General features: G+C 38.3%; 1 protein-coding gene across 1 annotated transcript in view; it reads left to right on the top strand.

Moving 5' to 3' along the window:
- The first annotated feature begins 451 nt into the window (after nt 1–451).
- HPGDS (hematopoietic prostaglandin D synthase) overlaps nt 452–23584 on the top strand; it is a 35686-nt gene continuing 12553 nt past the window's right edge. The window contains exons 1-4 of the mRNA XM_029234605.1: nt 452–469; nt 7343–7484; nt 14146–14238; nt 19564–19673. Coding sequence (XP_029090438.1) covers nt 7352–7484; nt 14146–14238; nt 19564–19673 — 336 coding nt within the window. The 5' untranslated portion in view covers nt 452–469; nt 7343–7351. The remainder of the gene's footprint in view (nt 470–7342; nt 7485–14145; nt 14239–19563; nt 19674–23584) is intronic.

Raw genomic sequence — 23584 nt, 5'->3', positions numbered from 1 at the left:
AGGATGAGTCTGTTTGAGGAGAGCTCCAGTGACGAGGTGGTCAGCCAAGGACTCGCCAAGCAGATCTAGTGAAGTGAGGAAGCAATCCATGTGTGTATCTGTAAAGAGATACACTCACGTCTTCTTTCTCCCCTAGGGCCTGTGGTTCTAAGACTTGAAAAACAAATGAACATGTAGCTATAGGCACACTTCAGCACCTATAACTTTGACTTTACCAACTGTATGCAAACACCTTAGGTTATTTCTACACAGAGATCCTATAAAATGCCAAGAATAACTAGAAGGCTGCAGACTTGCGCTTTTTGGCAGGCATATTTCATCTAAGAAATGAAGGAAGAGACTTAGGTGGCAGTAAGCCACCTCTGCTCACATTGGCTTGTGACTGTAACTTACTCATCATATAAACCCAAGATACAGTCACGTACAAGAGCATAGAAGATACTAGAGACTCCACAGAGACACAACCTAAGTAAGTGATCTGATTGAACTGTACAAAGATTAGAAATGAGATAGTCTTCACCCTGCATTTTAGGTTTATTTTTATTACTGTCATATGCTATACTTGTCTGAGTGACTGTCTTATACTCTGTTATTGGATTGAATTGTAAAATGGTTAATACTTAATTCCTTATTTGTAAGCTTTCTGTCCATCAAAATGACTCGCACGATTCTATCCCTTTTTTCAATTACCTGCTGAAATCTTTAAGGTGCATAACAAAGTATTTGAACGTTAGCCTCCTTTGCCAGAGAGTTGAGTTTGGATCGTTGTCACTTCTCTGGCAGAGACCCTAGAATTTTTGAGACTGTGTTTTACTGTGCTCTTATAGCAATATACAGATTAGAATAAAGGCTTAGCTAAAATTAAATGGTTTTATTAAGATACTTCGTATGTTCATTGACTGCATGAAAATTGCTTCTGGGAGTAAACATTCCTGTGTTTTGTTTTTGTTAATCAGCTGAAATGTATCCATGTTATATAAAGTAAAAAGAGCCACAAACCTAGGAGAAAGAAAGGAAATACCCAAGGTAGAATTTTTTGAAAACACTATTATTTTCTATGTAAAATAATTTCTAAACTAGTTTAGCATATATCAAAAGCTATATTTTCTTTTGTACTTAATGGCTACATTCATATGAGTTCATATGTGGAAGTTTCTATCCAGGGTATTTGCTAGTCATCCATCCATATGTTCCTTAAGAAACTGTATACATTTTTGTTTTTCTTTTTTTTTAATGATTTATTTTATTTATTTATTTTTTGGCCGTGCCACGCAGCTTGTGGGATCTTAGTTCCCCAACCAGGGATCGAACCCATGCCCCCTACAGTGGAAGTGCAGAGCCCTAACCACTGGACCACCGGGGAACTCCCTATATCTTATTTTTCAAAAAGAAGTCTAAGTCAGCTTTTTATTTATCTGCTGAATCAGGAACTTCACATGGTTTGCTTTGGAGTGGGAGGAAAACAGTTAATTTTTAGATGTAAAGGAGATCCTTAAGCACAATCAAACTTTTTCCTTCTTGTTTCTATATCATTTCAGGAAATAGACACAGCTTCCCCTACATGGGATTCCTAACACAGAATGACAGTGGCAGGGCTCAGAAATGAAGCTAACAGGAAGTAAGAGACCAGCATGACACTGGAATTTGCATAGGCCAATTAAATCACATTCAGGTCTATAACCCACCTAGGTATTATTTCTATGTATTATGGGAATTCAAGGTCTCATTATGTATATTTTTCCTCTTTTGTCTCCAAACCATTTTAGTCTAGTCCCTTTATGCCCCCACTGTAATATCTTGTCTGTAGTATATCTGAGGTTCTGTTTCGAGACTTCATGCACCTCCCTATATCTAGTCGTGAACAAACATCACATTACCGTAATTATGTGGCTTTATATATGTCTTGCTATCTGGTAGGTCAGGTCCTCTCTTTCTGTTCCCTTAATCTTTCTTGGCTATTTTAGTCCTTAGCATTTCCATTTGAAATTTAGGATCAGATTTATCTGTAGAGTCTCTTGGATTTTGAATATAGACAATCATTTTTATTGCAAATAAGGACAGTTTTGTCTCTTCCTTTCCACTCCTTGCGTGCGTTATTTGTTGTTGTCTAATCTTGAATTAGCCAGGCCATCCAGGACCATGTTAAATAGGGGTAAGAGGGGTTTCTGGTTATTCCTCACATTAAAGAAAATGCTTCTATTTTGTTCCCCATTATGTATGACGTTTGCTCTGTTTTTTGTAGAGACTCTGTTAGATGAAGGAAGTTTTCTTTTACTCCCAGTTTACTAAGAGCTTTGGGTTTTTTGTTTGTCTTTGTTTTTTTGAGAATTTTGATCACAAATGAGTGATTACTTTTATGCTTATTAATTAAGCATTTATTTAGCATCTGTTGAGAAGACAATATGGCTTGGAGTTTTTCCCTTTTAATCTATTGAGGTAGTATGTTATACAGATGAATGTTTTGGTGTTGAAACATCTTGCATTCCTGGGATAAGCCTCATCTTGTCATGACATGTATGATCAAGCCACTCAAGATCTTTGTACATCCCCATCTCGACCAGGCCCCGCTTCCCTCACATGACTATCCAGTTCTCTTAATTATACGGCTTAATCAGAAACTCTCCAGGTGCTTGCCCACCGCCCCGCCGCTGGTTTCCCTGGTAACCGATGAGCTCACCTGTTGTCAATTCCCCCCTATAAACGGTAGCCTCCTCCTCCCCCGAGCAGCAAAGATTGTTGCTATGTCCTGTTGCCGTCTGCATTAAACGGAGGGATGTTTCTCCAGGACCTTTCGCTTGAGACCTGTAAGATCCTCTATTCAATAACCATTGTTGTTTCTGTCACTGACCCCGGGCTCTTTCTTTGGTCTTGTAGAGGCTGGGTAACTACAAGGCTTGCAGGCCTACAGGGTGCAGTGCCACATTATATTTAATATCTTTTTATACACTACTAAATTTGAATAGCTAATAAGTTATTTAGGATGTTTATAAGTGAGCTTAGTCTATAATTTTCCTCTTTTTTTTTTTTGCGGTACGTGGGCCTCTCACTGTTGTGGCCTCTCCCGCAGCGGAGCACAGGCTCCGGACGCGTAGGCCCAGCGGCCATGGCTCACGGGCCCAGCCGCTCCGCGGCATGTAGGATCTTCCCGGACCGGGGCACGAACTGCGTTCCCTGCATCGGCAGGCGGACTCTCAACCACTGCGTCACCAGGGAAGTCCTATAATTTTCCTCTTTTAACGTCTTTGCACTTTTCCCGTTTTTCTATTCTTTGAAACTACTTGTAAAAGATAAGGATTATCTTTCCCCTGAGGATTAAGTAAAATTCACCTGTAAAATCATCTGGGCCTGGTGTCATTCATGGGTGTGACTAATTACCAATTCTGTTTCTTTACTCCTTGTTAAACGCAGGGTTTCAGTTTCTTTTTGATTTGATTGTGTTAGTTTATGTGTTTCTCAGTGTTTCCATTTAAGTGTTCAGAGTCAGTGATAGTTATTTGTAGTGTTAGCTTATGATTTTTAATCTATTTTATCTGCTATTATGACCCCTTTTTATTTGGAATTTTAACTGTCTGTGACTTTTCATATATTTTCCTCCTTATCAGTTTTGCTAGAGTTTTGCAATTTGGCCTTTCACACATTTTATATAAAAGCCTGCCAGGCTCTAGTTTCAAGCAGTATGACCCTCCAACCGGCCATCTTGTGTGGAGGGGTTTTATTCCCCTTTATTCTGAAGAAGCTAAGCTCCTGGCTGCCCACTGCCTCTCTCAGAATGCCGTGTCCTGCTCACTGTATTTTGTTTCTGTTCATTTGGTCCAGGCAACGTTTATCTTGCTCTTAAGTCTAACTTTATATCTTCTTTGTATGTAATTTTCACTCTTTATGTCCCTACAGCAGAATAGGTTTATCAAAGAACATGATCTTGAGTCCAATCAAATCACAGAGTACGGAGCACTGTATTGGTACTTTACACACAATATTTTCGTTACCATCTTACAGGTGAGGAAAGTAAAGCCAGGAACAAGTGACCTGCCCAAGGCCACTCAGATAATAAGTGGAAGGGGTACCTCCAGAACTGGTCATTCCTTTTCATCACCTGCTCTACCCTAAGCTTGATCCTCACTGCATCCCTTGGCGGGGGTAGGGATATGTTTTAACTTCATCCTTGTAGTTCATGATCCTTATGAAAAAAAGGTTTAGCAAAGTGAGATTTACTGTTAACAGATATACTGCTAAATGCTATGAGGGACAAAATATGTTCTTGTACTTGTCTTTAGACTTTGCTGTAAATTTCCTTATGCTTTGATTGGCCATTGAAATATTTACTTGGAATATTCCTCCTGGTAGTTTTCATGTGAAAGCTTATAAAATATAGGATCTTTAGAGTCAGTAAATATTTCCAACAGTGTTTACCTTTAGTACTTATTTTTTTGTGTTATACCATGTGCACTTATATCCTAAAAAGACAAAAGTCTTCAAGTTTGGAGTTTTCTACCTTTACAAATCAAGAAGCCAGACTTTTGCTCAGTAGAAAATATGATTATGCAAGTAACTACAGAAATGTGGTGTGCAAGTACAGCTTCATTAATGAGTTATGACAGTTGAAGGATGTTCTTGAAGGAAAGATAAGCATTTGCCAGATGTCCATTGGCCTGTGGTAAATCTTAGATTTAAAGATCTATTTGCAGAGAAATATAGACAGCTACCAGCCTGGGCTAGGAATTTTTAAATGTTTCCTTTACCTGAATGAAATACAATATAAAATAGCATGCTTTTGCAAATTAACAACAAGCAACAACCCCTTCATTTTCATGCAGAATTATGTGGTATTTGACCAAATGGGAAAAGTTATGTTTAATTTTTAATGTTGATCCTATGGACATATATGAATCTGTGTACACACGTAATATTGATAAGAAATACATAATTTCTTAGGAAGCACTGGCAACTTAAAAAACTCAATTAAAAAATTGCGTAAAATGCTTTTCAAATAAAAACTCCAACTCAGAAGGACACTTCCGCTCTGAAAGCTATTTTTGTTCTTTCAATCTTTAAAATAGACCAAGGAACAGTAACAATTACGTTCTTTATTTCCTCCATAAGAGTGTTCCCTTTATTCTGATTCTGTAAAATGTTTTTTTTCTGAAGGAAACTTATTACTTTACACTTTTTATTGACTATTTTTGTGTTCTCACATCTTTCCCACTATCTCTAAGCTCAGCATTTCCAAGAAACTTGGGAAACTATCTCATTGTTCTGATGGGCACTTCATTTAGTGCCCCAGATGTGAATTTCCTATATACGTATTTCTCCTCCAAAGGAATTTGGGGCCATAGATCTTGGAATTTTCGTGAGCTTACTCTAGTGAATTCTTGACAGAGAACATCCCCTCACGTACTGATGTGTGGCATGTGTCACAGTTCACTTGGGTGGTGACAAGACTAGCTAATGGAAGTGGACAGGACGTGGAATGTTAGGGTGACTCTGTCTCTAACAAGGAGCACCCGCTCCACAATATCTACACATGGAAAACCCGGGCCCAGAGAAACGGATTCGCTAGGAATCACCATCACCATCATTTCCTGGATCCTGAGGGGGTCTAGATAGGCAATGGGTTATTTCTGGTCGTCCTTTCCACAGACACTTGAGATACACATGTACTTGAGATATGAGCTTAGCAATCTAAATTTTTATGATTTGTGTTTGATCTTTTATGTCATGTGACTTCAGATGGATTTTGTTTTGCGACTTGAGCTCAACTTTTTTTTTTAAAAGAAATTTATTTTATTTACGTACTGCTGCACGGGCTTTAGTTGCGGCGAGTGGGGGCTACTCTTTGTTGCTGTGCGTGGCCTTCTAATCACGGTGGCTTCTCTTGTTGCGGAGCACGGGCTTCAGTGGTTGCGGCATGCAGGCTCAGTAGGTGTGGCTCACGGGCTCTAGAGCGCAGGCTCAGTAGTTGTGGCGCACGCACTTAGTTGCTCTGCGATATGTGGGATCTTCCCGGACCAGGGCTCGAACCCGTGTCCCCTGCATTGGCGGGCGGATTCTTATCCACTGTGCCACCAGGGAAGCCCTGAGCTCAACTTTTAATCTAATATTCTGTTAATATCTTTGAAAGACTTCCTTAGTAGAGAATAAAGTATTTAATCTCACCTCTTTAAATAAGTGTTATTTATGATTTTTATTGAATTACTATAATTATTAATTTTTAGTGTGATGTAATCGTGGTGTTTATTCTTGACTATAGAATGAATTCAAAGTTATTAACAGCTAATAATTAAGTGTTTAGCATTCTGCTAAATGCTTTGCATGTGTTACCTCATTAAAACCCCAAATCCATATTAGTATCTCTATTTATAAAAAGTGGACTTTGAAATTCAGAGAGATTTTGTTGACTGGCCCAAAGTTATACAGAAATTAAGTGGAAGAACCGAACTTCAGATGAAAATATTTCTTTCTCAGTTGCCTAATCATTATAAGATTATAATACATTCTACTATTAGTGCTTAAAATCATTAACTGTAAAGCTTATAAACAATGGAAATGAAATAGTACAAATCACGAACTCACAAAATTATAATGACCTCCATCTAACCAATATAGCCGGTTTTAGCAAACTTTCTAAAACGTAAGAAATGTTTGCTTTCTTTCTTCCTCGCTCCTCTATAAAGAGAATAAAGAAGTATGCCTACCATTGTCCCATCCCAGCAGAGGTCCCCAAGATGGGGTATGTTTGTATGTGTAAGCAACACAATAAAACCCAGCAGCATGGATGCAGCAAAAGAAGAGAGAAATATTTCCTCAAGTCTTTTGGATTCCCTGAGGGAAAAGCAACAGGGGAGGGAAGAGAGGAGATGACAGGTTGACATGGCTGGTTTTACATGCCTTGTGTGTGTACCCTGCTCTTGCAATCCTTACCCAGCTGTCCTCACAAACTCAGCTGTGTCACCAAAGCAAACAACAAACCAAATGTCGACACCATTCATTATGTGTCTAAAGGCAGGACAAAAAATTCTTAAAATGCAAAGTCTTTGACTCCATTCTCTGAAGTTTGGTATATAGATACCCTATTACTCTGATGTCTTTTTACAAATAAAACTGGAATTTGATTATTTCACTGGAATATTCCATCTAGTTCTTAAAGAGAGTCAAGATTTTATTTCTATCAAGTTTTCTCCATATGTTATTGGGGTAGTGATTTATAATTCTGGTTTTGAAATATCTTCTAATATCTCTGGTTATCTCAGAAGATGCCAAAAAGTTTTCAAAAAGTCCTCCAAGAAAAATGTTGAAACATCTCTAGAGGGCTGTTAAAATAATTCCTCTATTTTCCTCCTTCCAGAATCGCACCATGCCAAACTACAAACTCACTTATTTTAATATGAGGGGGAGAGCAGAAATTATTCGTTATATATTTGCATATTTGGACATAAAGTATGAAGACCACAGAATAGAACAATCTGATTGGCCTGAAATCAAGTCAAGTAAGTAGCACAAATGTAGTTCATGGAAATGTATGTAGAGAAAATGTTTCCAGAACCTTTTGTCTTTCCTCAGAGAAAGGAAAATAGAAAGGTTTTAAAATCTCATGTAGCTTTACACTGAGAAGCAGCAGTTCAGGCAAGTTAAATAAATGCTCTGTGACCCAGAAAATTTCCTACTGAGGTGAAAACACAAACCTGACAGAGGGGGCATATAAAAATAACACAACATGAAGCTTTATCAAAAGAGCTGAAATGGAGGAAATACTGAAGTCAAACTTTTGACCATTGGACTAGCCTGGGCTTACTCAGATATCAATAATATTTGGATGGTAGATAAGATAAGCTGCTGTAATAGAAAACAAAACTAAGATGGCTTAAATAACAAGGAAATGAATTGTACCACATAACTGAAAATCCAGAAGTAGGCCAGGTTTCAAAGGATGGCTTTATCCATTTTTCCTCCTCAGTGTGTTGGCTAAATCATGAAGCTGGTAGCAATATGTTTGCTGCAATTCCAGCCTCGCAGTGTTGAAAAGCAATTTTGAGAGGCTAGAGGAGAAAGCACTGCTTCCTTAAGTGTTCCCAGAAGAATGAGGAAAAACTTTCCAGGGGACCTCAGCAAACCTCTCATGTTTCACTGGCTCAGATTGGGTCACGTGTCCATTTCTGAACCAATCATTGGCAAAGGGAATGGGAGGAACCTTAGAATCATCTAGTCCACCTCTGAAGTAGGGGATGGAAGCAGTTTTCATGAGACTTTGTGACCATATAAGAGAGGGGTGGGTACGTGAACAAAACTGGGGTCTGTCTGATCAGAGGAAAGAGCAAATTTACAAATTGGGCGGGTAACACAATGAAAACATGCTACTTAGCACTCAGGACAGTGAGGAAGAATTAGAAATATTATTAAACAAACAAAAGTGTGTGGTTTTCAGTTAAGTTGTAAGTCATCCTCTAGATGCTTGCCATGTTCCCTGGAAATACTAAATATTAAGTGTCTAAAATTTATATCTTTATGCTAGATTATTAAAATTTCAGATAAAGATGAAGCTGAAGAAAACAACTATATAGCATTTGTAGGCTATCAGAATTGGATAGTCTGCAGACCCTACTTCATTTAATTTCTCTAGCACGTCAACACGGGATGTATTATTGTTTCTATTTTATAGTTGGATTAACTATTAATTTTATAGTTGGAAGCACACAGAGTTTAGGTATTTTTTCCAAGTTCACAGCCCTAGCAAGGTACAGCTGATTTTCAAACACAGGTCCATCTAATACTATAGCCCAAGTTATTTGCACTAGATAATGCCAACAAAAATAATACCATGATAATTGATATATTCACAATAAGTATTGCCACTTGACTTTTGGAAGCATGAGTTTCTCTGAAGTCATTGCCCCTGTAATTACTCCTTTTCTTATCAGAGAACTCTTCTCCGATGGGATAGAATATCTTATTTCCTGTTCTTCTGAAACTTTACGTTTAATATCCGAGCATTTCTTCTGATATCAGAATTTGTACATGAGCTTCTGTGGACATAAAATAGGTGAATATTAAATTTATCCATTAAATAAGTCAAGATGAATAGCAAGTTGTGGAGGTATTACATATAACAAATTCTGCCTCTTAGTTTTTAGATATAAGTTCTTTGTATTCTTTATACCCTATTCTACCTTAACTTTTCATTATGTTATTAAAAATGGAATTACTGCATTTTCTTAATGTTTTCACATATTCTTAGAATTGAAAGGGATCTTCAAGTTAGTGATGGTTAAGTTACAGTTTCAAATGCTTTAACATACACCCAACACAAAAATGGCTTAAAGAGGATAAAAATGTATTTCTTTTGCATAAAAGCCCAAGTTAGTATAGCAGTTCTACCCCATGATGTTGTCAATGATGAGGCTCTTTCATTTCTGTTCATCTGCACCCGTAGTGGGTTCTTATTGACACAGTGTGAACAGTTCACCCTCCTTCCATATTCCAACTCACAGAAAGTGCAGAAGAGGGAAGAGAACACACCTCTTCCTTTTAACAGCCTGACCAGAAAGTTGCACACATCGCATCAGTTATATCTGTTTGGCAAGAAATTAGTCACGTGGTCATGCATTACTGCAAAGGAAGCTGGGAAACGTTGACTTTATTGTGGACAACCATTTTCCCAGCTAAAAATCCAGGATTTTATTACTTTGAGAAAAAAAAGCAAAGAATAGATATTGAAAAGCAGTTTCTATTACAAATTGTATCTGGTATCGTCTCCTGTCCAATTTAGGGATGCTCTCTAGTGTTTGAAACTCGCTATGACCATCCCCTCTGCTATAATCTAGAATATCATTGGATATTTCTATTAAAATTTTCTTCCTGGTCAAACCTGGTAGATTGTACACATGTGTTTAATCTCTCCTTTAATAACATTAAAGTACTTAAAAAAAAGTCACCACCCCCCCCAAGGACAAAGAAATCAACCTTGAATATGATAGCACAAAATTCTGGAAGCTAGAAAACCGGTCAAAGAATGGTAAGGTGACTTACCATTAAGGCCAGTGATGCTCAAATATAAGCCTGGAGGAGGAGAAGGCAAGCTAAATCACCCCAGAGATCCTCCAAAGGGTCAGGAATTGGTTGCAAAAGATAACTTTAAGAGCTGAGCTGATACAGGGTTGCCTGAAAAAATATGAAGAAGCAGTATGACCACAAGTTCCCTCTCTCTCCCTGGAAGAAGCATAGAGATTACTTTCAAGAGGATGGACCAGAGGATTCTAGGACACCAGGCATGTCTCGGACACAATGCTACAGTAAACATGGCATTCAGTGGAAATCTAGAAACTAGATGGTGGGACCAACAGCCCTTTCCCCTGCTCTACAATCAATGGCAACCAGACTAATATCCCTCACACAGGAAATGGGAGGAATTCTCTCTGGGGAAGCTGATCAGTCTAAGAAAAATGTCTAACAGATACTGAACAGATGGGGATCCCTCAATGAATTTGCCTAGCCCAATCTGTGGGCAAGCCCCTCCTATGCACACTGAGATTCCAGTGAGCTTTTACTTCTTTGCCCTTTTAAATAGTAATGGCAAGTCAAAAGTTAACCCATATTTGCGAAAACTCTCTAATATAAAACAGACCTAAAACCAAACACCTCTGGAGATGTCAAGATGGTATAGCAAGAAAACAAGTTCAAAAATATAAAATCCTCAGAGAAAAGAGAAGATATTCTATACAATCTTAAAGGAATGTACGGAGACAAAAAGTTCTTGGAAATGAATGTCGGATACAAAGAAATCAATAAAATGATGAAAACTAAGTAAATCCCCCAGAAAGCACAATAGGAAAAAAACGAAAAATAAGAGAAAAAAGATAAGGAAAATTGAGAATGAACCAGTTTAGGAGGTCCAACATCTCCATGAAATTCTGGGAAGGGAGAACAGAAAGAAGAGGGAGGAAAACTTAAAAGAATCTTCCTTATACAAAATTGAAATTATGTCCATGTGGCTTTCATACATTGGTCTTGGACTTACCATTTTAATCCACGGAGAACAAATTATTTTTTCTCTCACATCCAGTTATTATAAGACATTTAGTAAATTCAAGACATCATAGAGAAAAAGCCATTGCAGTATAGTCAGTTTAATGAAAACGCTCTGAAGATAAGGAAGGTCTTTGGCTGAATTCAGAATTGAGTCCCTAGGTAACTCATTACCTGTATCTCTATTTAGATGTCAACTTTTGGAGCTTCCTTGATCGTTTCTCTGATCATTATTGTGAAATTCAGTCCACCCTTCCCACCCCTGACTCTACTTCTTGATTTAGGTACTGTTTCCTATGGACTGTCTGAGATCTGCAATCACATCTAGGTTCAAAGGACAACTCTCTTCTCTTCCTGGAGTGTTCCATTTATTTCCCCTGGTTTGGGTTTGCTCACCACCCAAGTAGAACAAGCTTCTGTTAGACTCTGTCTGCTAATTTACGTGTAGTGCCTGTGCCTGCAAGCATAGGAACAGCACAGAGCAGAATGGGACCATCACTCCTGGCACAAGTGTAGACATTTTCCTAAGACGTTTTACCAAGATCACAGTAGCTATGTTGGCAGCCATATCATACTGAGGCCTTGCATTCAGCACCACTAAATCTCTTAAAGCTTTTTGACAGGTGCTCCTGTTAAGTTACAACTCCAACACCATGAAATTCTTTTTTTCTGGAACCAAATAAAGGACTTAGCATTTGTCTTCTTAAATTGCTTCTTGTTAGATGCAGCCCATATTCCAATTGTTGGCAATTATTCCAAGCTTGGCTAAAATGCTTCCAGTAGCTGAAAGCTTACCACCTCATAAGAAAACACATTCCATTGTAATAGCTCCAAAGGTAACAGAATTATTCTTCATCTTGAGTTAAAATATGCCCTTTAGGACTTTCCTGGTGGTGCAGTGGTTAAGAATCTGCCCGGCAATGCAGGGGACACGGGTTCAAGCCCTGATCCGGCAAGATCCCACATGCCGCGGGGCAACTAAATCCTTGCGCCACAACTACTGAGCCTGCGCTCTAGAGCCCGCGAGCCACAACTACGGAGTCCGTGCTCTGCAACAAGAGAAGCCACCGCAATGAGAAGCCCGCGCACCGCAACGAAGAGTAGCCCCCGCTCGCTGCAACCGGGGAAAATCCCGCGCGCAGCAACAAAGACCTAACGCAGCCCACCACCAAAAAATTAATTAATTAATTAAAGTATGCCCTTTAAAAATTTCTTCTTGGTTCTCATTCTGCATTTTAGAGATAGTCCAAATAAGTAAGATTATTTTTCCATTTGATAGCTATGCCATATTGGAGATGGTTTTTATGTTCCACTTCATTTGTTCTGTCCTCTTCAGTGAAGAGTGGTAGAAGTTCTTCAGCCAATCCTCATATCATGTGATTTTCAGACCCTCTCTAACTTGGATACTATCCTCTGGGCTTGCTTTGATTTTTAATGTCTTTCAAAAACATGGCTCTTAGAACTAGAAAACAGCTGAGTAAGAGTTCCAACTGGATTTCACCTCTCACTTGGCTCTCTCCTCTATCAGGTGTGTGATCTGGACTACTTCTATAACCTCTCTTCATCTCATTTCCTCATTTATAAAATGAGATGGTAGTTAATACCTACTTCATAGGGTTGTTGTAAGTACCAGAAGACTGAATGGGCACGTTAAATATTTAGTACAATGCCTAGCACAAAAGGAAGCTCCCCTCAAAATGTCAGGCATGTTAATTCCCTCTTGATTACATACTTTGCTTCAAATAAGGCATCACAGTTTGTATCAGTTTTATTTGGGACTTTGTTTTGCTCACTGCAGTATCTCAAACACCTGGAATAGTACTTGGCACACTTATTAGGTAAGTGTTCAAAGATGTTTTTATTCCTGATGTGAACTGTAGTTCATCTTGTACTTATTCAGTGCAAACGAAAGACGCTTGAAGGTTGATTCTAGTAGCTGTGTTACAGTCATGGGATTATGAGTGGCACTTTATTCTTTTCCCTCTTTCCAAAATAATTATATGTCCCAACCTAAGGCACTGGTTGGGAAAATTGTGATTAATTCATATGGAAAAATGTATGCTTTAAAAAATGATGTTTTATTGATTTAGAAAGATTTTAAAAGGTATTATCAAATTTAAAAAAGTGGTTTACAAACATATATACATTATGATTTTGTTTTGATATATATATGGGAAAGCAATTAAAATATTTATCATTGTGTGGTAGAATTATTTTTATTTATCTTCAACTTAGAATTTTTCTATAACGAAGAATAATAAATTATTCTCTGACAAAAATATAATAGGTTTAGATAAGAAAACAAAGTAGCATTTACAGATAAATATTAATACACCTGCTATGAGTCTGTCCTATATTTGTACAAATATGCTTGTCGCTTACTATATACTTCAAATGATCAATCAGAATGCGGCTAAGTTCCTTGTCATAACTCAATATCAAACTCTTCGTATTCCTCAGACTATGGTTTTAAAGAATAATTAATGTAATCTCTGAGGACTGAAAATTTAATAAGGCTTTAAAAGTTTAAAAAAATTATATCGTAAGTATGTGAGATAATGTATAATATATATCGATAGTATCACTGTGAACTTGGGGTTTAGACCCAGTTCTGTCACTAAGTCTATAGCAGCTCTTCTAACAACTCTTCTTTTCCCCTTTTCTAAAAAAATTGAGGCATAGTCGCTGTTCAATATTATATAAGTTGCAGATGCACAATATAGTGATTCACAATTTTTAAAGGTTATCCTCCATCCATAGTTATTATAAAATATTGGCTGTATTCCCCATGTTGTACAATATATCCTTGTAGCTTATTTTATACCGAATAGTTTGTACCTCTTACTCCCCCACCTCTATCTTGTCCCTCCCCTCTTCCCTCTCTCCACTTGTAGCCACTCATTTGTTCTCTATGTCTGTGAGTCTGTTTCTTTTTCTAACAACTCTCTTTTTTTAAACTTGTAAAATGTAAAGATGCCACTAGAGGATGCCTAATGTCCCTTCTAGAATAAATATTCAAGAATTCTGTAACGTTACCATCATGTTTTATTTCCACAATTATCAGTAAAATGGAAGCATTATAACTTGATTTTGTTCTGGAAGTTGATTCTTTGCTCATTTTATTTTAAGCTCTTCCATTTGGCAAAGTTCCCGTTTTGGAAGTCGATGGATTGAACCTTCACCAGAGCCTAGCAATAGCAAGATATCTGACCAAAAATACAGGTAATATATTGTGTGTACAGTTTTTGATAACTGAAATAAAAACACATGGCATATATTCAATATTCATTAAGTAATGTTATTACTGAATGGGATTAAAATATAGTGCAAAGGAGAATGGGATTCAGTGCCAGAGAAGTATAAATATACCATCTCTACCAGTCTAATTTCCCCTGAGTTCCCTAGACAATTAATTTTATACTGCCTGCAGTCTCTCCTGCCCCACACTCCCTTGTCCTCAATCCCTTATTGGAATTTAGCTGAAAAATTAGACAGATGTGTCTGAACCCAAACTTTTGCTAGCATGCATATCACAGGTTATCAGAGAAGATTAATTAATGGGAAATACGTGTGGCATAGGTAGGCTGAAATGACTCATACTATTAAAATCATGTACCCAATGTCTTTCATCCTAATCGTGCTAAAAAAAATAGAAGGGGAGTCTTCTTTGCCTCCATAAAGTGCCATCTGAGGCCTCCTGAGTGGGTAGTTGGCTACTGGATTGTTTATTTAGCGCATGCGCTAACGTGATGAGATGAGGAGTAATAAGGGAAACTTAGTTCTCATCTTTGCCTGGTGCCTTTCCCCATCTTATGCTCTGCTGTCTTCTCTCTCCCCTCACACTCTCATAACACTCTTTTTGAGTGAAAGGCTACATTTGGCTTTCTTTATAAATAATCTGCAGAATCACCATGTCCCACTCCTGACACTGACACCCTCTTTGCTACCCCCAAAACTACTATGATCCAAGCTGTAGAGACATGGTTATCTTTTTTTTTTTTAATTCGTTTAATTAATTAATTTATTTATTTGGCTGCGTTGGGTCTTCGTTTCTGTGCGAGGGCTTTCTCTGGTTGCGGCAAGCAGGGGCTACTCTTCCTCGCGGTGCGTGGGCCTCTCACTGTCGCGGCCTCTCCTGTTGCGGAGCACAGGCTCCAGATGCACAGGCTCAGTAGTTGTGGCTCCTGGGCCCAGTTGCTCCGTGGCATGTGGGATCTTCCCAGACCAGGGCTCGAACCTGTGACCCCTGCCTTGGCAGGCAGATTCTCAACCACTGCACCACCCAGGAAGCCCGAGACATGGTTATCTTACCAATAAAATGGGCCATAATTACTAGACCTTCATTTTTGGACCAAAGTAATGTATGTATGTTAAAAATACAAAAATTTGTGTTACACTAACACATTTCAGCCAACAAAATTTTTTGGAAGTTTAAAAGAGATGGAGGGACTTCCTTTGTGGTCCAGTGGCTAAGCCTCTGCACTCCCAGTACAGGGGGCCTGGGTTCGATCCCTGGTCAGGGAACTAGATCCCACATGCCACAACTAAGAATTCACATGCAGCAACCAAAAAAAAAAAAAAAAAAGATCCCACATGCTGCAACTAAAAATATCCTGCGTGCCGCAACTAAGACCCAGCAGAGCCAAATAAATTAATAAATAGATAGATAGCTAAATATAAGAGATGGAGACGACTTCTGACTATGGAAATTTGACTTTGAAGTGGAAATGACATTTGAGTTGAGCCTGAAAAGATACCTAGAATTTCAAGAGAAAGATTTGGACTTGAGCAGTGTTTCTCATATTTTATGTGCATCAGGATCACTTGGAGGCTCATTAAAACAGATTGTTCAGCCTTGTCTCCAGAGATTGTGGTTCAATAGGCCTAGGGTGGGAAATTTGCATTCTTACCAATTTCCCAGATGATGCTTATGCAGTTGGTCCATGGAACTCACTTAGAGAATCTCTGGACTAGAACATTCCAGACAGAAAAAATGGCAGGAGAAAAAGAAAAGAACTTCAAAATTTGCTGGGTGGAGCAGAAGCAGAAAGAGAAAGGGATGGAAAAATAGATTCTGGTAAGAAAGAGCCAGAGTATTAATGTCATCCCTTAAACAATTGTAGAGTTTTTTGGGTTTTTTTTTGCGGTACGCGGGCCTCTCACAGTTGCGGCCTCTCCCGTTGCGGAGCACGGGCTCCGGAAACGCAGGCTCAGCGGCCATGGCTCACGGGCCCAGCCGCTCCGCGGCATGTGGGATACTCCCGGACCGGGGCACGAACCCGTGTCCCCTGCATCGGCAGGCGGACTCGCAACCACTGCGCCACCAGGGAAGGCCCTGTAGAGTTGTTTTTAAATTGAGATATAATTCACATATAACATTACATTAGTTTCAGGTGTATGACATAATGATTCAGTACATGTATATATTGCTAAATGATCACACAGTAAATCTAGTTAACATCCATCACCTCACATAGTTACAGGTTTTTTTCCTTGTGATGAGAACTTTTAAGAACTACTCTCTTAGCCACTTTCAAATAGATGGTATTCTTAGCTATACTCACCATGCTGTACATTACATCGCCAGGGCGCATTTATCTTCTAACTGGAAGTTTGTATCTTTTGACCACTTTCACCCATTTTACTGCCCCTACCCCTGCTCCTGCCTCTGGTAACCATCTGTTCTCTGTATCTATGAGTTAGTTATTAGCAGTAATTTTTAAAGATTCCAATATGAGTGAGATCACACAGTGTTTGTCTTTCTCTGTCTGACTTCAACTTTAAATTTTTATCTGGAAAAGCAACATAACCATGGCTATGAGCTTAGGAAGATTATTCTGGCCATACTTTGTTTGGCATGACTGCAGGGGTGCCTATTTGGGAAATATGAGAAAGTTTGTGAAGATAGAATCATCCTAGGGTTAGAAGACATACTGGCATGTGGAGGGAAGTCTATTTGAGCAGGAGAGTAAGGGCCAGGCAGATGACACCTGATCATAGCTCCTTATTCCCATAGCTCCTTGGCCTTATCCTCTTCCTCGTCCTCTTCTTAAAAGAAAAAGTTCCTTAACTTGCAGTATCCTTTCCATTGTCTGTCTTTCCCAGTTAGCCGTAAGTGCCATGCAGGCAAAGAATTGATCTCCTTTGTTCACTGCTGTAGCCCCAGTTGTGGCCGACCCAAAAGGATACATAGAGAACTATCCCAAAGGAAGCTGAGAGGGCTTCCCTGGTGGCGCAGTGGTTGAGAGTCCGCCTGCCAATGCAGGGGACGTGGGTTCGAGTCCCGGTCCGGGAAGACCCCACATGCTGTGGAGCAGCTGGGCCCGTGAGCCATGGCCGCTGAGCTTGCGCGTCCGGAGCCTGTGCTCTGCAACGGGAGAGGCCGCAACAGTGAGAGGCCCGCGTACTGCAAAAAAAAAAAAAAAAAAAAAAAGGAAGCTGAGAATATGGCTCTGGAATTTAGGACTAAACATGTTGAATGAGTCATCTGTATAAAATTGACAGCTGAAGCCTTGAGTGTGGAAGTCAAAGTAGGGATGAAAATGAGTGAAGAGACCTTATGATACATTTCAGAGGGATTTCTCAAGGTCAGAAAGAAGAATCAGTCTTTGAACATCACACACGTGAAAATATTGATAGCTTACAGAAGAACGCTAATTACTAAGGCATTTTCTTTCACTTTTAACAGCTTTATTGAGGCGTGATTTACATACAGTTCACCCATTGTCAGTATATACAGTTCCTTGATTTTTAGTAAATTTATACATTTGTACAAAAGCAATCTATTTTATATTTTTATTTTTTATTAAAGTTACAAGTTATAGGCGTACAATATAGTGATTCACAATTTTTAAAGTTACACTCCATTCACAGCTATAATAAAATATTGGCTATATTCCCTGTGTTGTGCAATATATCCTTGTAGCTTATGTTATACATAATAGTTTGTACCTCTTAATCCCCTACTCCTATATTGCCTCTTCCCACCCCCACTGGTAACCACTAATTTGTTATCTATATCTGTGAGTCTGCTTCTTTTTTGTTATATTCACTAGTTTATTGTACTTTTTAGATTCCACATATAAGTGATATCATACAGTATTTGTCTTTCTCTGTCTGACTTATTTCACTTAGCATAATACCCTCTAATTCTATCCATGTTGCTGCAAATGGCAAATATTCTTTCATTCTTTTTTATGGCTGAGTAATATTCCATTGTGTATATATATATATATATATATATATATATATATATATATACCATATCTTCTTTATCCATTCATCTGTTGATAGACACTTAGGTTGCTTCCTTATCTTGGCAATTGCAAATAATGCTGGTATGAACATTGGGGTGAATGTATCTTTTTGAATTAGAGATTTTGTCTTTTCCATATGTATGCCCAGGAGTGGAATTGCTGGGTCATATGGTAGTTCTATTTTTAGTTTTTTGACAAACTTCCCTACTGTTTTCCACAGTGGCTGCTCCAATTTACATTCCCACCAACAGTGTAGGAGGGTTCCCTTTTTCTTTTTCTCCACATCCTTGCCAACATTTGTTACTTGTGTCCTTTTTGATGATAGCCATTTTGACAGGTGTGAGGTGATATCTCATTGTGGTTTCGATTTGCATTTCCCTGATGACTAGTGATGTTGAGCATCTTTTCATGTGCCTGTTGGCCATCTGCATGTCCTCTTTGGAAAAATATTTATTCAGTTCTTCAACCCAGTTTTTAGTTAGATTATTTGTCCTTTGGATGTTGAGTTGTATGAGCTGTTTGTATACATTGGATATTAATCCCTTATCGGTCATATCATTTGCAAATATTTTCTCCCATTCAGTAGATTTTCTTTTCATTTTGTTGACAGTTCCCTTGGCTGAAATGCAACCTATTTTAGAATGCTTCTACACTGAATCATTTTAGAATGATTCCTTAGCAAAATGATGGTCAGCGAATGGCAGTAAAGAAAAAAAACAACACTTCTATTATTTTAAACTTATAATTCCCAGGAAGCAAACAAATGCTCCTGGCAAAAAATTATCTGCACATGTAACAGTAATTCTTTCTACAAGATAAATGATAATGTATGTACAGGTTATTTATTGTAGTATCACTTGCACTAGCAAAAGACTGGAAACAAACCTACTCAGTTGAGGCTAGTTAAATAAATTGTGGCACTTCCACTTAAAGGAATCCCATGTACCTGAAAAAAGAGCAAGGATGCCCTTAAGGGACTTGTAAGAAAAGACCTCTAGTATATATGGGGGAGGTGTGTTTTGAGTGGGATACCTATTCTTATTTTCATTAAGAAACAATGGAAGAATACAAAATAAATGAATGAAAATGGTTACCAATATGGTAGGTAGGTAAGGAAGCAAAATGAAGTGAATGGGTCAGAGGTGGAAGTTAGTCTTCACTGGATACTGTTTTATATTGTTTTGAATTTTCGAACCATATTAATATATTGCCTATTTTTAAAAAAGTTTTACTATAGTAAAATAAATTGAGCATATTCTTGGGCATAAAATGGCCTGTCTCTATTCCATAGATTTGGCTGGAAAAACAGAATTGCAACAATGTCAAGTTGATGCAGTCGTGGACACACTGGACGATTTCATGTCTCGTTTTCCTTGGGCAGAGAGAAAACAAGATATAAAAGTAATGTGATCAGTTTGCTGTTACTGCTATTAATCATATCCACTTGCCAAACATTATGTTAGGTGCTTTTCAAAGTTCCTTTTTATCAAAGTAAGACACACATCTAGTTTTAAAATATCAAATTATATTAAAAAGTTTAAAACAAATTACTACAGTGATTCCCAGCCTTACCTCTTCATATTAACCCTTCCTCAGATGCAACGCTCATTTTAACACTTTTAGCTGTTTCTTTAGGATTTATATATCTCCATATTTTCTATAGGATATGTAAATATGGCTTTCTTTGATTCACAAATTTTAGATAGTTTGGGCCTCTCACTGTTGTGACCTCTCCCGTTGCGGAGCACAGGCTCCGGACGCGCAGGGTCAGTGGCCATGGCTCACGGGCCCAGCCGCTCAGCGGCATGTGGGATCCTCCCGGACCGGGGCACGAACCCGTGTCCCCTGCATCGGCAGGCGGACTCTCAACCACTGCGCCACCAGGGAAGCCCTAGATAGTTCTGATAGACTTATTATAGTAATTAGAATTTACCTCTTACATAGTCATTCTCTTTGCTTCCCTTCCCCCAAACTCATATTATTAAAATTTTGTGGTGAGGGGGCTTCCCTAGTGGTGCAGTGGTTGACAGTCCACCTGCCGATGCAAGGGACACGGGTTTGCACCCTGGTCCAAGAAGATCCCACATGCCACTGAGTGGCTGGGCCCGTGCGCCATGGCCGCTGAGCCTGCACGTCCGGAGCCTGTGCTCCGCAACGGTAGAGGCCGCAACAGTGAGAAGCTTGCGTACCACAAAAAAAAAAAAAGTTTGTGGTGAAATATATGTTCAGTCATTACATTAGTATGCCTATGCAGATATCGTAAAAAACTGTGCATTGTGGTATACTTTGATATTTCCTTTCTCACTTTCCTCCTCAAATTAGTAATTGTCTTTTTTTCATTTGCTTAATTCTTTTTTACTTTTATTGCTGAACCTTCCCACAGTATCCAATGGCCTGCCAATGCAATTTTTCACAAAGTCAATGATATCAGATAATCTACTGTTTCCATTATTTTCTTGGAGCTATCGAGCCAGAGATTTCCATTCTCCTTTGTAGAGCTGTCTAGGTTTTTGCACAGCTGTCATCTTTGGACTTCCCTTCACTGCCATCCCAGGAACGTCTTTCTCTTGAGCTGGAGTCCTGTTTCCTGGATGACGTCCTCTGTTTTTATTTACTCCCTTGTTTACTTGGCACACATCTCCAGTATTCATATCTTTTATCCTCAAGACTTCTTCATGTAAAATTTTGGAAACTGCTGTTATCCTCATTTTCCAGATGAAGAAATTGAGGTTCATGTAGTGTAAATAACTTTCCTAAGGTTACTTAGCTGGTAAGTGGTACACAAGGAATTCAAATCCCAGGCACTCTGGCTCAGACTCCATGTTCTTAACCACTGGATGTAATGCCACAGTGGTAGCAGCCATTCAAAACAGCTGTGCAGGAGTATTTATGTACATGTTATGGCTTAAGGCCTGTATCCAAAAGCTACAGCACAGAACAAATGGCAGTCTTATCAACTTACCTAAGCATATTTATTCTAAATACTGTTTGTTTAATTAGGACCCTCTGATTTAAATAGAGATATTTGGAACATAAAAGTATTCACATTTACCGATTCCTTGACATAAATGTAAGGTGTGTGGGAAGACACACACACACATACATATATATACAGATACCTGACTGACCAGAACAAAGTCTTAAATAAAAACTCATCTTTGAGGATAAAAATACATTTGGGCTCTGGAGTCAGACTGCCAGGCTTGAATCCTGATTCCCTTTTTACCAGTTGTCACTTAACTCCCTATCAACTTTTCACATTCTATGTCTATGTAAAGAAGGGATATCATAGAATCTGCTTCAAAGTATGTTGGGAGGATTAAATGGTAGCATAAGTACCTACGGCTAGGTTGAAAGTGTTCACTAAATATTAGTTATTATAGTGTTTTTATATAATTCAGTGCTCATTGTTTTTCCTTTTGTCAGACATGACATCTATATTTCACATATCCTTATAAATGCAGAGACAAGTAGATGCATAATCCTCTCAATTTAGAAAAAAAAGTATCTAAAGGTTTTTGTTCCATGTGGGCTTGCCCTTCTCTACTTCTCTATTTTTCCATTCTCCTTTTCTCCCAAAGGAAAATGTTCTTTGAACATTTATGATAAGGGGAACTCTACCTTTGTATTAGAATAACAATGCTCTTACATGCTACCTACCTCAGAAAAACAAATTCACAGGACATATTCCAAGTTCATGAATAAATCATATGAAGGGACAACATGTTGCAGAAATAATTGCGAATAGCTAGACTATCTGATTAATAAGCAGGACCTGGCCAGAATACAATGAAAAATACACAGTTCTTTTGCATCTCATTACTTAGTCTCTCCGTAGTGGGTTGCATTGCTGCCACCTTGTGGTCAGATAAAATTTTCAAAAGCAGAATATTGATACAGTAAAGATGGATGAACAGTGAAAATAGTCCTCTTATATGTTCTTTAAAAATCTATCGAGTACACATAATTATAAATGTTTCATGCTAAAAATTCCAATTTAAAATTAAAAAAAATTAATTTAAAGGCAAAATATGTCTCTGAGCATTGGTCACACTGATAATCCTTGAATTTATCACTAGTGTTTCTGTGGTTATTCAATGTGTCTGTTTCAGTTTCCTCATCTGAAGAACAGGGTAGGGGGTTGCCAGGGGGGGGAGGGTGATGGATCAGCAGGACTGAAGGGACAGCAGTGGCTCATTTCCAATCCTAAACGATTTGGGCAGTGTGGATTTTAAAATGGTGCTTTGGAGAAATATGCAAACCTCCCTAAATCCTCTAAATGTCATTTGATAGAATACAATAGCAATGACTTTTCAATGTGCAAAAATCTCCTTCCTTATAACTCTCTGGGGGAGGTGGGAGGAAATTTCTGAGTCCACCAAGTAGAGGAATGGCTATCTAGGGTTTATCAGAAAATGCATTTTAAAAAGGATATGTAAGAAAATTTTATCTTCTTTAGGTTATTTTGGTGAGTATTCTTTAAAATGACTCTTAAATACTAATGGTTATGCTGTTTAGCAATTTACATTTCATTAGACTGATATGATTCTCACCAAACACATAAAGAGAACCTGGGCTAAGGAACTCAAGAGAGCAGAGATAAGATTTTTATCTGGCACTGCATATACAAAGCATTGGTGTACCTTAAGCTGTGGAAATGCATAGTAGAAAAAGTAGCAGAATCACCCAGGTGAACGCACAGGAGTTTTTGGAAAGCTGTACAGCATCTACATCCTGTTCCATTTAACTCCCTCCTGTTTCTAGCTATTCTAGGACAGCCAAGCTGGCTATTACCTCCCCAACTGATGCTGATCTAAGCTAAGCTATGGGAAATGTCACGTGTTTCTGGGCCCATTGCCTCTTAGCTCACAGATTCTGTGGAAGGGGCTGAAGGATTCACACTATTTTATTTAGAACTATGAATATATTAACCATAGAGAGAGAACCTTATGTACAAAGGTGGTATAGAACCGTGGAAAGCATGTAAAGTCAAAATAATGACAAACTTCCCAACCTTCAGTACCTGAAATGTGGCAAACCTATGTAAATCTGTAATGATGCTTTTGCAAACTGTGCCCTACAAATATAAGGCATTATGTTATAATAATCTACATTACCCAGCTAAGTCATAATAGTAACAGGAAGTAAATCAGTAAATTGGTGAGGGATTTATCCACTATTTGACTTATCTTAATAGAGGCTGGATTTTATTATAGATTTTATAATATTCATTTATGAATATTAATGATATATGTATATTTTATAATATTTTGAGTTTGGCTTACACTTCATATCCACAATACAAACCAGCC

The sequence above is a fragment of the Monodon monoceros genome, unplaced genomic scaffold (genome assembly GCF_005190385.1).
Source record: "Monodon monoceros isolate NGI ecotype Baffin Bay Population unplaced genomic scaffold, NGI_Narwhal_1 Super_Scaffold_20, whole genome shotgun sequence".
In the NCBI taxonomy this organism is placed as follows: Eukaryota; Metazoa; Chordata; class Mammalia; order Artiodactyla; family Monodontidae; genus Monodon; species Monodon monoceros.
Note: the sequence above shows the minus strand (reverse complement) of the source record. Positions and strands in the feature narration are given on the sequence as shown.